The 12,606-nt window shown below is 37.7% G+C and overlaps 4 protein-coding genes across 4 annotated transcripts; 3 read left to right on the top strand and 1 right to left on the bottom strand.

Moving 5' to 3' along the window:
* The first annotated feature begins 5,528 nt into the window (after positions 1-5,528).
* Positions 5,529-6,339, top strand: LOC106436661 (MATH domain and coiled-coil domain-containing protein At2g42480-like). Its single transcript, XM_022700756.2, has 3 exons — positions 5,529-5,629; positions 5,700-5,863; positions 6,107-6,339. Exons 1-3 carry the CDS (start codon positions 5,529-5,531, stop codon positions 6,337-6,339), a joined length of 498 nt encoding a protein of 165 aa, XP_022556477.2.
* Positions 6,337-7,807, top strand: LOC125585032 (MATH domain and coiled-coil domain-containing protein At2g42470-like). Its single transcript, XM_048753338.1, has one exon. It carries the CDS (start codon positions 6,714-6,716, stop codon positions 7,104-7,106), a length of 393 nt encoding a protein of 130 aa, XP_048609295.1. The 5' UTR covers positions 6,337-6,713; the 3' UTR covers positions 7,107-7,807.
* Positions 7,140-9,794, top strand: LOC111205230 (MATH domain and coiled-coil domain-containing protein At2g42475-like). The gene is made up of 3 exons (XM_048754076.1): positions 7,140-7,161; positions 7,203-7,703; positions 9,775-9,794. The coding sequence occupies exons 1-3, from the start codon at positions 7,140-7,142 to the stop codon at positions 9,792-9,794; spliced, it is 543 nt and encodes a 180-aa protein (XP_048610033.1).
* Positions 9,795-10,259: 465 nt separating this feature from the next.
* LOC125585031 lies at positions 10,260-12,363 on the bottom strand. Its single transcript, XM_048753337.1, has 2 exons — positions 12,248-12,363; positions 10,260-11,877 (listed from the first exon to the last, which is right to left on the bottom strand). The coding sequence occupies exon 2, from the start codon at positions 11,872-11,874 to the stop codon at positions 10,387-10,389; it is 1,488 nt and encodes a 495-aa protein (XP_048609294.1). The 5' UTR covers positions 11,875-11,877; positions 12,248-12,363; the 3' UTR covers positions 10,260-10,386.
* Positions 12,364-12,606: the final 243 nt, after the last annotated feature.

Genomic DNA, 12,606 nt, shown 5'->3' with positions numbered 1-12,606 from the left:
AAATCTATAAATTTAGATGCCAAAACTATGAAAATAACACATAATAAGTGTTTAGTATAGTATTAGATCGCAACCGTTCAAATATAACAACTCATTAAAATATTTATGTATGCATATCATTGTTTTCATAACATCTCATCTTAACATTATGTACTTATACAATCATATTTATATAAGCTTACACTACAAAAAATATTGTTGTGTAAAATCGTGTTATAAAACATTTTTATTGTTAAATCTTTATGCAAATACTATATATATTATCAAAGGTTTGGATTTTGCATTTAGAAACTTGAAAATAACACCCTAAACACTAAGTCGTCGGAATTCCGTCGGAAAATACCGACGGAATGTGTCCGTCGGAAAATACTGACGGACACGTTCCGTCGGAATTTCAATTAGCCCGGGAGAACCAAACCGCTTGAAAATTTTCGCGAATCGGCATTTGGTATATTTTAAATATACCGACGGAATACCGACGAACCCGTGTCCGTCGGAATCCGCGGAAATAAAAACCCTTCTCCTTTCTTCTTCGTTATCTCCGCGGCCTCTCCCTCTCTCAAATCCTCTCCGGCGATTTCGGCGATTCCGGCGACTCTCCGGCGATTCCGGCCTCTCTTCACCGGCGAATCCTCTCCTCACCCTCCTATCTCTTCCCCAAACCCCAAATCATGTAAGAATCATCCCAAACCTTTTTTTTTTCAATTGTTTAGGGTTTTGGAAGTTGATCTCGGATTTTAGGTTGTTTGATTGAACATTTTAGGATTGAATGGATAGTTTAGGATATATAAGTTAGGATTGTTGTTTTAGTTTTTTTTGGAACATTTTTTGATTTTTAAAAACGTTTTTTGATTTTTTAAAACGTTTTTTTTTATTTTTAAAAACGTTTTTTGATTTTTAAAAACGTTTTTTGATTTTTAAAAACGTTTTTTGATTTTTAAAAACGTTTTTTGATTTTTAAAAACGTTTTTTGATTTTTAAAAACGTTTTTTGATTTTTAAAAACGTTTTTTTGAAAAAAATATAAATATTTAACACCATTTTTCTTCATTTATAAATTTTAACAACATTTTTCTATATTTATAAATTTTTTATAATTTTGTATACATATATATATATGTAAATCATGTATAGTAAATTTTAAAATTTTTAATATTTTTTTTTAAGTTTCCACTAATAAATATTTAACAACATTTTTTTTAAAAAATATAAATATTTAACAACATTTTCTTCATTTATAAATTTTTAACAACATTTTTCTATATTTATAAATTTTTTATAATTTTGAATACATATATATATATATATATATAAAAGGTTTAATAGTTTTTTTTAAAACGTTTATAAAACCTTTTGTAAATATATAAATGAAAATATGTTTGATGGGTTAATTTTTTTTTTTAGGGCCGAGGATGAAGCCCGCCCCGCAGCCCGTCTTCGACGTAGTTCGGTGAGCGGTTCCCGTGCATCGGTATCGTCTCATGACTCGGTTCCCGCATATATTCCCGCTCCAGCTCCCTCTGCCCCTCACGCTGCCCCTCACGCTGCTGCTCAACAGGATCCGGGGGTCATGCCGGTTCATCTATTGGTTCAACAACCAGGTCGAGAGCATCTCCCGTTTCTCCACCCAACCCACGACGAGGCCATAGCACTTGGTTAGTATTTTTTTTTATTTGTACCGTTATATTTTTTGCTTTAATTAACTTGCTAACTTGTATTTTTTTTTAAAGGTTCACCAAGTCGAAAAATGGCATTAGCCGGAGCATCAACCAGATGATGTACTCCATGCTCCGTTTTGGATATCCAAAGTGGAGTGTGATCCCTTCCGACGAACGAGAGTTGTGGTTTCGTCAGTTTGCGGTATAGTAACCCTTCATTTTTTTTAAGTTTTTACATTTTTTTACATATATTTACTTATTAAATTGTGTTTGTTTTGTAGCAAGAGTTCAACTGGCACTCCGATCTTACGGAAACAGTCCGTAAGAAATTCAACGAAAAGGCCATGGACTCTTACACAAAGCAGATAAACGCGTGGAAGACAGTTTGGCAGAAGAACAAGAAGCCACGGTTCATCAACGGGGGGGTGTGGGAGCAGTTGATAGCTCATTGGGAGAGGGAAGACACTGCAGAGACGTCTTCTAGGAACTCCAGGAACCGGAAGAGCGATCGTGGCGGGAAAGGTATGTATGTGCACAACCTCGGCGCTTGCTCCATGTCTACTAAGGAGGATGAACTTGTAAGTTTTTTATTATTATTTATCTTTATATTTTTTAAATAAATATTTTATATATTTTTTGGCTAATAATGGCGGTTTTTTTAGATCGAAGCAAATGACGGTAATCCCGTTGATCGTCTCCAACTCATTAAGGTGGCTCACACTAACAAGACGACGGGTCAAATTCAGGACCCCGTGATCAGAGGTGTAGTTGATTTGGTGGAAGCTGAGATAGTTTCTCAATCTCAGCCTCTCTCTGATGACGGCGACTCCACGGGAGCTTCAACCAACCTGTCTCTATTGCAAATAAATGAGATGGTTGAAAAGGTAATTTTTTTTATTAATATTTTTTTTTTAATGTCGATTACTTACTTGTCCATATTTACTTACTTTAAATATTTTTGTAGGCGGTTCCTAAAAGGAAAGGAGGCCGTTTAGTTGGGTTGGCCCGTCGTGCTTCTTCGTATCCGGCATCTTCTTCGCAAGCTCCGTATGCCGATCCCATGATTCTCGAGGAGCTACATGACAAAGATGAACGGATTGGGGCATTGGAGGAGCAGAACACCACTATCCTTTCGGAGAATGCCACTATCCGTTCGGAGAATGCCACTATCCTTGCTGAGTTGGCATCCCAGAAGAAGTTCAACACCGAGATTATGCAGAAGCTAGATCGTTTGATGTCTTCGAGTTCTTCTTAGTTTATTTCGGCTTTATAAAACTTTCGGAATGTTTTTTTTTCTATTTCGGTTTGTATGAATTTTAAACTTTATGAATGTTTTTTTCCTATTTCGGTTTTTATGAATTTAAATTTTATAATATTATTAGTTTTAAATTTCCAATTTTTTAAATTTATTAATATCAAAAAATATATAAAAATGCAAAATTAATTTGTAAAAAAAAAGGGTATATACCGACGGACAACGGTCGTCGGAATATACCGACGGACATATATCCGTCGGAATTTACCGACAAACCCATTTCCGTCGGAATATACCGACGAACGTGGTTCGTCGGAATATACCGACGAACGTGGTTCGTCGGTATATTCCGACGACCGTTGTCCGTCGGTAAATTCCGACGCCTACAGTTCGTCGGAATAAACCGAGGAACCACGTTCGTCGGAATTGTAGTTTTCCGATGAACTCTGGTCTTGTAGCCGCATCGTAATATCGTCGGAAGTTCGTCGGAATGACGTTTCTTGGTATTCGTCAGAAAGTCGTCGGAATTTCTGACGAAATTCCGACGAACGTTTTTATTCCGACGAAACGATACCGACGGACAGGTTCGTCGGAATTTCGTCGGAATAGACCGATTCCGACGAATTACCGACGATTTCGGCCATCAGAATCCCCCTGTTTTCTTGTAGTGGTAGCGAGTTGAGTGAGTTAATGAAGGTAGGTTTCAAGCTGGACTGGTTGAGGTTAAAGCTTGATGGGGTTTCTTTGGAGAGGAAAAAAACAGATGTTGATGCGTCTCAGGTCCAACAAGTAGAGGAACGTGTCAAGAAATTTGAGAGGAAGAAAGCAGATGATACTAATGTGTCTCGTGCCAAAAAAGTAGAGGAACGTGTCAAGAATCCTGAGCTGATGGAACTGAGCTTGAAGCTTGACTCTTTGAATACAAAGCTTAATGAGGTTTCCTTGGAGAGGAAGAAAGCATATGATACTAATGAGTCTCGTGCTACACAAGTAGAGGAACGTGTCAAGAATCTTGAGCTGATGGAACTGAGCTTGAAGTATGACTCTCTGAATACAAAGCTTGATGAGGTTTCCTTGGAGAGGAAGAAAAAAGATGATACTAATGATTCTCGTGCTAAACAAGTAGAGGAACGTGTCAAGAATCTTGAGCTGATGGAACTGAGCTTGAAGTTTGATTCCTTGGAAAGGAAGAAAGCAGCTGATACTAATGAGTCTCGTGCCAGGCAAGTAGAAAAACGTGTCAAGAATCTTGAGCTGATGGATGTGGAACTTAATAAGTGTTGTAAGTCGAACCTTGATGACTTGGCGTGGAAAAAATCATATGATGTTATTTTCTTTAAAGAAATCGAGGATCGTGTCATGGGTATAGAGTTCAAGCTGGAAAGCTTGAATACAAAGCTTGAAGAGATCTCTAAGGAGAAGAAGAAAGCTGATGATGCTGATGGTTCTCTGGTCCAACAACTCGAGGAAAGCGTCAAGAACATTGAGTTGATGGTCTCGCATCTCAAAGTTGAACTTGAAAAGAAAAAGAACATATCTTCTGCTGATGGGTTTCTGCTGGTCGACTAAGTTTTTTGACCTAGAATCAAGTTATTAGTTTATTAGGTTTTCTTCAGAAGACACTACTGCGGTTCCACTAGTTTTTTAATATCATTTTAATGCTCTGCTTTCTGAATTCCTAATAGTCTAGCGATTCAGCATGGTTATGTTGCTTAACGTTGCAAGCTAACTTATGTTCAGTTTACCTTTTGAGCTAGGGCTTTTAGAAGTTTTATCTAGGGGCTTCTATATAAAAGAGGGCTTCCTTATCAGTGACGATAATACTTAATACTTTTTTTTTTTAAAGAATACAATACTAATATTTATTATGATATTTTATTAATTTATAGAATTATTAGTTTATAAAAAAAATTATATATATATATATATATATATATATATATATTTATATTTATATTTATATTTATAATATTATTTTGCATAAAATAAGAGAATAGTTGATTTTACCATATATATAATTTATTTTTTCTTTTGTCATCAACCATATATACTTTAGTTAAATTATAAAAATTTCACTTTCATATTTTTTATTATATTATTTAGGTATATAAAATTTAAATGTGATTTTAGATAGAGTGTTATTAAATATTATTAAAATACTTTGAACTATCAGAAAATAATAGATATAATTTTATTGTGAATATAAAACAAAGAATACAATATTTTATTTTTAATTATTAATATGTACTAATTTATAATTTTAATGGAACTATATATTTACCTAAATTTTTCTTAAAAAAATATTATTTTATTATTTTATCGATTTATATTATATTTTGAATCGGCCCAACTCAGAACGGAAGAAATTAATTTATTTATAAAGTTTATGTAGTAATAATATTTATGATATAATTAAGTAGTGGATTTAGTTAATTATTCATTCTACAGGAATTATTCATTCTTCTGTTTTACCTTTGAGCTAGGGCTTTGAGAAGTTTTATCCTAGCCTCCTCTATTTAAACAGAAGGCTTCTTGATCACCACGCAACCATCCGAGTTTCTGAGAAGTTCATCTTTTGCTCCAAGTTAGAAAAACTAGGAAAAAGTTTGGTTAGATATGTGGAACCAAAGGCCGAGTTTTAGGTTTGAGATAGATAACTTCTCGGAGAAGAAAGCTCTCATATCGTCGAAGACATTCGTGAGCGGCGGATGCGAATGGTACCACGAAAATATTCGCATCTTTTTAATTGATTTGTTAATCTTTGTTTCATAGTTCATATTCTTTCAGGTATTTCCAAATTAATCCCAAGGGACATCGTATTTCTGATGGTCACTTGCCTTTGTACCTTTACGTTGCAAATTCTACAACGTTGCGAACTGGATGGAAAAGGAATGCTAACTATTACTTTGTTTTGTTGAATCAATCCGACAAAGAACTCCACAGATCACCAAGTACTGAAGTTTTATTCCTTTTTTTATTGTGGAATCAAGTTTTATCAATGTTTGACTCTTTTTTGTTGAAATGTAATTTGTGTTTGGAACATATAATAAGATCTATTTTCTAGTTAGCTTGGTTTGCTAATCATATTGCTTTGTTGCTGCGACAGGAAATATGCCTAAACTCATGTTTGAACAAAATGCAATTAGTGTAGAAGTTTATGTGTAACTGTTATTTTATTTCTTTATGTTTCACAGTTTCACTATCAAGCAACTTGTTTTGCGCTAAGACCCCAGCATGGGGTTTCGCGAAGACCATACCTGTAAGCAAATTTCAAGAGAAAGGGGTTTTGGAGAAGGACAGACTCATCATTGAATTCCACATTAAAGTTATTGAAGCTTTTGATGGAGAAGGTGGAGATGTAACCAACAACAAGAAGAAGACTATTGACATCAACGGTTTTCAAGTTTTTGCTTCTCAGGTAAGTTAAATGGATCTGTTTTTATGTTTAACCATTTACTTTATTGTAAAAATATGAGATCAACTTGAATACAATGAAGAACAATAAAGAGAATACGAAAATATTGTAGAGAAAATAAAGAGAGAAACTTAATTACTTTAGTCTTCACAATTGTGACTACAAGAAATTATAGAAGCTAAAATGAAAATAAATATATGTTTTTACTATTCTTCCGCATCACTATTCATCCGCGGTTACTATTCACTTCTTCACTTTAACATTTATAGTGTAACATAAACATTATCTTACCTTGGCAGGTTACTAAAGTGGGAAAGATATTCACAGAGCATCAAGACATTGCTTTAGATTTCAAACCAACGAAACAAGAGGTGAAGACAGCATACATGAATGTCCTCCTCAGGGTCATTAAAACACTCAATAAGCCTCCAAAGAGCCTTTCAGAGACTAGACTTAACAAGGCTAGCAGCGAGTTGAGTGAGCTGATGGACGTAGGTTTCAAGCTGGACTGGCTGAAGTCAAAGCTTGAGGAGGTTTCTTTGGAGAGGAAGAAACCAGATGTTGATGGGTCTCAGGTCCAACAACTCGAGGAACGTGTCAAGCATCTTCAGCTGAAGCTTGATGAGGTTTCTTTGGGGAAGAAGTTATCAGATGATGATAATGAGTCTCGTTCCCAAGAAGTAGAGGAACGTGTCAAGCATATTGAGCTGAAGCTTGATGAGGTTTCCTTTGTGAGAAGTTATCAGATGATGATAATGAGTTTCGTGCCCAACAAGTAGAGGAGCGTGTCAAGCATATTGAGCTGAAGCTTGATGAGGTTTCCTTGGGGAGGAAGTTATCAGATGATGATAATGAGTCTCGTGCCCAACAAGTAGAGGAGCGTGTCAAGGATCTTGAGCTGAAGCTTGATGAGGTTTCCTTTGGGAGGAAGAAAGCAGATGATACTAATGAGTCTCGTGCCCAACAAGTAGAGGAACGTGTCAAGAATCTTGAGCTGAAGCTTGACGAGGTTTCCTTGGGGAGGAAGTTATCAGATGATGATAATGAGTCTCGTGCCCAACAAGTAGAGGAGCGTGTCAAGGATCTTGAGCTGAAGCTTGATGAGGTTTCCTTGGGGAGGAAGAAAGCAGATGATACTAATGAGTTTCGTGCCAAACAAGTAGAGAAACGTGTCAAAAATCTTGAGTTGATGGAATTGGAACTTAATATGTGTTGGAAGCCGAAGCTTGATGAGTTAGAGGGTAAGAAAACTGATGATGGTATTATCTTTGAACAAATCGAGGATCGTGTCATGGGTATAGAGTTCAAGCTGGACAGCTTGAATACAAAGCTTGAAGAGATCTCCAAAGAGAAGAAGAAAGCTGATGATGCTGATGGTTCTCTGATGTCTCGAGTTTTAACCCGATTATCTAACTGCAAGTGCACAGTAAAGTACGCAGTAGTAATACGGGATCGAATCCACAGGGACCGATGATCACACGTAGAGTTGCAGACAAATTAATAGCTACAGCGAATCAAAATATATTTTTGATGGTTTTTATTTAATTTTCTCTAGTGTCACAAAGCATAAACAAGCATATAAAAAGATGATTTAAACGATTTGAAAACTATTTTAAAACAAACGTTGGGCATTGGGAATTCTCAGGAATTTCTTTTTAATCAAGATACAATTAATGGAAGACACAGGGATATATTAAGAACCGTCTAGAACTCAAACACGATATTAGAATTAACCTACTTCCGTAGCGCTAATTCTCTATGTTATAGAAATCTCCACACTAACTTCCGCTGAGTTTCAATTTCTAAACAAGCATTAAGAACAGGTTCAATATGTTCACAAAGCGCAATAACATCAACTTCCGAGGGTTAAGGACACTTTGCTCATCTAAAGTATTTTCGGAAGTTCAAACAATCACTTTCGGTGCATCAAACAATCTGAAATCATGAACTAAGTGATCAATTCAGTTCAAGCAGTAAGAAATCCATTAGATGAAGAACCAAAACGTAATCCCTTAGTCTACACACGTTTTATGGATCAAAACATCAAGAAATCCCCTATGAGAACCCCTAAACCCAACTAGATGACTACTCACACATAACTAAGCAAGAACAAAACGATTTTGATGAAGAAAACATGATAAGATTGTATTAAAACAGAGTAAAGGTTCAGAAGATCTTCTCCAAATGGTTTTGAGATGAACTCCTTTACAAATCTTCACAAATCACACCAAAACAAGTACAAAACACTCAAATCTTCTCTCTAGAACTTGTAAATCTCCTCCTTGGTCGCCCCTGGTCTTTTCTGAGTCTCAAAGGTCGAGTTCTTTCTTGAATTATTGAGGGGAGTGGGTAAAAAGGAGTGAAAAGCTCGTTTGTGCGTGTGGAGCCCGTAGCGCCTGAGATCGGTCGATCCACATGGCTCGGATCGGTCGATCTCGTGTATGAAAGCCTGGGATCGGTCGATCCAGGTAGCCCGGATCGGTCGATCTCGTGCTCTGTGCGATCAATACTTCATTCGGTCCATTGTTCGGTCCATCTTGCTTCTGAATAAATCCCGAATGCGTTCTTTTCTTTCAAGCTATCTAGTAACCTGCATATTACACTTAAGAACACCAAAACGCATCAAATAGACCAAAACATTAATTAAAACCGACCATTTAATTGCTCCAAAACGAGTTTAAAACCGTTAAAAACACGGAATATCAACTCCCCCAGACTTGAATCTTTGCTTGTCCTCAAGTAAAGAGGATTAAAATTTGGGAGCTCACTAACCCTCAGTAGACCTTACCTTGTGATTTCGCTAACCACTTAAATCAGAGACTGTCAAGGCATTCATTCCAAATCCCCACCAAGACCGCGCAAACCTTTCCATATTTCAGACCTGCAAGTCTCAGTTTCAAGTAATCAACTCTTTACATTCATTAAAAAGGGCGTGACCTTTCCACCAAAGATATCTCCATCAGGTATAACGGGCTCGGTGTTTGGGAGGCTGTTTTAGTGTTTAATTAGGTGAGGCTCAAGTGTTTGTGGGTATCAGCGATAACAAAAAAAATGCAAAACATTATGCAAAATCGCTGGAGAGACCGAGTATATTGATAACCATGTTTTCGAACTGCTCAAGTCTCAAATGATCAAAACCCAACAAATCTCAAACTCTAACCCCAAATTTAAACAAAGCATCATCTCTAGTACATAAAATAAAAATAAAATGTCTAAATCAAATATACTGAATGAGATATAAACATGAACTCTTTTTTTTTTTTTGGACCGATTACTTGCAAATGTTTTGTGGTAATCGATCGAATCATATTTTTTTTTTTTTTTTTTTTTTTTTTTTTTTTTTTTTTTTTTTTTTTTGAAGACAATATATACAAACCGAAATCGAATATATACACTGCGATGCAATCACACACTTACAAAACCCAATTTTTCCATTTACACCTCTAGACACACAGGTCCGTGTCTAACCACCTAAATGTTCCGATCCTACCTAAGCAGTCGGATGAACCATGTCTACCCTAATCTCTCCATTGTTTTTGCACATGTATGCACATATAATCAGTGTGTAAGAATGCATGGAGATGAAATAAAAGGGTAAGGTGTAGGTGTGGTACCAAACTATTGATGAGTCTGGCCATTCAGGATTATTAAAGAGTGGTAAAATGTGGTAAAGAAAATCCTGAATGTGTATATGGTGTACCGTTTCCTGATGTTGATTCCTGGTCAAAAGAAATTAAATTCATTAATGGTCAAAAATAGTTGAGTCGATTACAATTCACCGAGACTTGATAAAAGATTTAAGGAGAGGTTGCTTGGTCAAGTGGTTCCTCGGTTTGTCTGCGCTAACAGTCCTGAAAAATGGTCAATATGAAATGTAATGCACAACACACAAGGAAATAGTCTAATAATCATCACAGGGTCTGAGAAAAATACGGAGAGAGTTTTTAAAACACAAAGAAAATAAAAGAAATAAAAGCAATATGGTACATAAGTAGCATCCTCCCCCAGACTTACTTCACACCGTCTCGGTGTGAAAATAATTCCAAGAGAGATTACCGATCAGGCGTTGCGGTCAGTACGCCTCTTGGAGCGCCTCTCCAAGGCTCCATCATCATCAGAGTCCTCCGCTGCCTCAGGTCCAGCAGCGGTGTCGTGAGCGCCTGAGTCGTCATCGCTATCTCCAGAAACAGCTGGCTGTGATGCGCATCCCTTCTTAATGTTGCAGATTCCCTTCCACATCTTCAGCAGTATGGAGTTGTTGGTTTGATGGCTCTTGATGGACCAAGCGTTGATCTCAGCAGCGGATGCAGTAGCGGGAGGTGCTGGTGGCAGCATATACGGAGTGAAATCCGTGGGGAAAAGACTTTCCTCATCTTCAGGTTCCTCCTCTATATCATCATGTGGTGCCTGCTGGTGTGTCGATGATGATGCGACTCCTTTCTTCTTCAGTGTCGCGGGTCTGGTGCAGAGAGATGGAGGCGGTGGTAGAAATATGAGGGCACCTGGATCAGTCAGCTCGGTGATGGCGGTATCGGGTAGCTTGACAAATTGCTCTCTCCCTTGTTGGTTCTGGAACTGGTAGATATGAGGGGCGGACTTGTCGATGCTTCCTCGCCAAGGGCCGGTGAGGTAGTGGCTGCTAATGAGTGCTCTCATGTCGAAAAAGTTCTGATACATCCCCTTCTTATCCACCACTCTGTCAACAGGTGGAAGAAACACTCCACAATGCCTTAAGATCTGTGTGATAACCGCTCCAAACCCACATCTCTTCGTATCTGAAACTTTGAAGTACGCAAGCTTCTCCGCGATCACAGCTCCTATGTTTATGTCCTTCCCGCTAACATAGGTAATGTCCGCGCCTTGAGGCCATAGGTGTCCAGCCCCGATGAACAGAAGAGCTAGCTCATCTTTTGTCACTGCAGCGGGTTCCGTCTTCCCATAGATAACACTGCTGATCACTCTCACTGCATATCGCAGAACAGGGCTACGAATTCTAGCTTGCTTGGCCTCTCGAGAGATGAAGTTTCCTGAAGCGATGAATGTCCAGAAATCATTGTGTTCCGGGAAGTCAGGAACACAAGATTGACGTCCTTTCCCGAACCCAAAGACGTCGCACAGCTGAAAGATGGTCATGGAGTGGAACTGCCTGTTCACAATGAAGGAGAACATCGCCTTATCAGCAACTGGGTTGTCCTCGTCAGGATGGTAGAGGCGGGCTGATGCGAGGAACTGCCTGGTCAAGTCAGCATAGCAATCACAGTGAAGATCGAAGATGTATCCCAGGCCAATCTTCTCGAACAAGGCTTCAATATCCTCGGTTATCCCCAATGCATCTGTAGTGTCTCTGTGAGCGAAGCGCGACGGACATATTTCCACTCCCCTCATCTGCTCATAGAAATCATCATCATGTATATCCCACTGCTGGGTTATCTCTCGATTCGCAGGATGAGACCTATCCGTCTTTCGGAACCTGCCCTTTGTGCTGAGCCTAGCAGTCTGTACCGAGGAATCCCCACGCTCACTCTGCTTCTTCTGTCTCTTAGGCATTATCTGCAAAATTAATTCATCAAAACCCAAGTAAGAGACATATAGAAAAACACTCTTATATAATCATTTCTGATCAACCTCCTAAACATGTAAAAATTTAGCACACATCTCTTCTCTAAACTCTAAATAACACATCACACTCCATTCCAATTTTCGTTTTTCAATTAAACTCGAAATTTAATTTTTTTTTTTTTTTTTTTTTTTTTTTTTTTTTAGGCAAAATCGCAATTCATCCTACAAATTGGCAATCTAGGTAACCCATGAGTATAATCATCACAAATAAACCATCCTAGATGCTATTCCATTTAGAATTCGGAGATTCCCCTAAATCCAACCCTAGGGCGATTTTTGATTCCAATTTAGAGAGTCATACCTGTGTCTTGATGAAAACTGATGGTAGAAATGGATAGAGCTTGAAAAACTAATGAGTTTAGCACCAAGAATTACAAAAATCGGTTGAGATATGATGAAAATCGATTTGCATGTTCTTGAGAGGTTTGAGAGAGTTTGAGAGGAGAGGAAGATGAAATTATGGTGTTTTGATCGATTTTTCGCGAGTTGGAAATTTTATGGGTGTTTTCCGGTTTAAATTAAGTGAAATCAAACCGGAATATACTTACCTAGATCGACCGATCTCACGCGTAAGGATCGACCGATCCGTGACATGGATCGACCGATCTGAGTATGACGGATCGACCGATCGCTTACCTGGATCGCCGTTCTGTTTCTTTC

This window comes from Brassica napus, chromosome C4 (genome assembly GCF_020379485.1).
Source record: "Brassica napus cultivar Da-Ae chromosome C4, Da-Ae, whole genome shotgun sequence".
NCBI classification, from domain to species: Eukaryota; Viridiplantae; Streptophyta; class Magnoliopsida; order Brassicales; family Brassicaceae; genus Brassica; species Brassica napus.
This window is presented reverse-complemented; position numbering and strand designations above follow the sequence as displayed.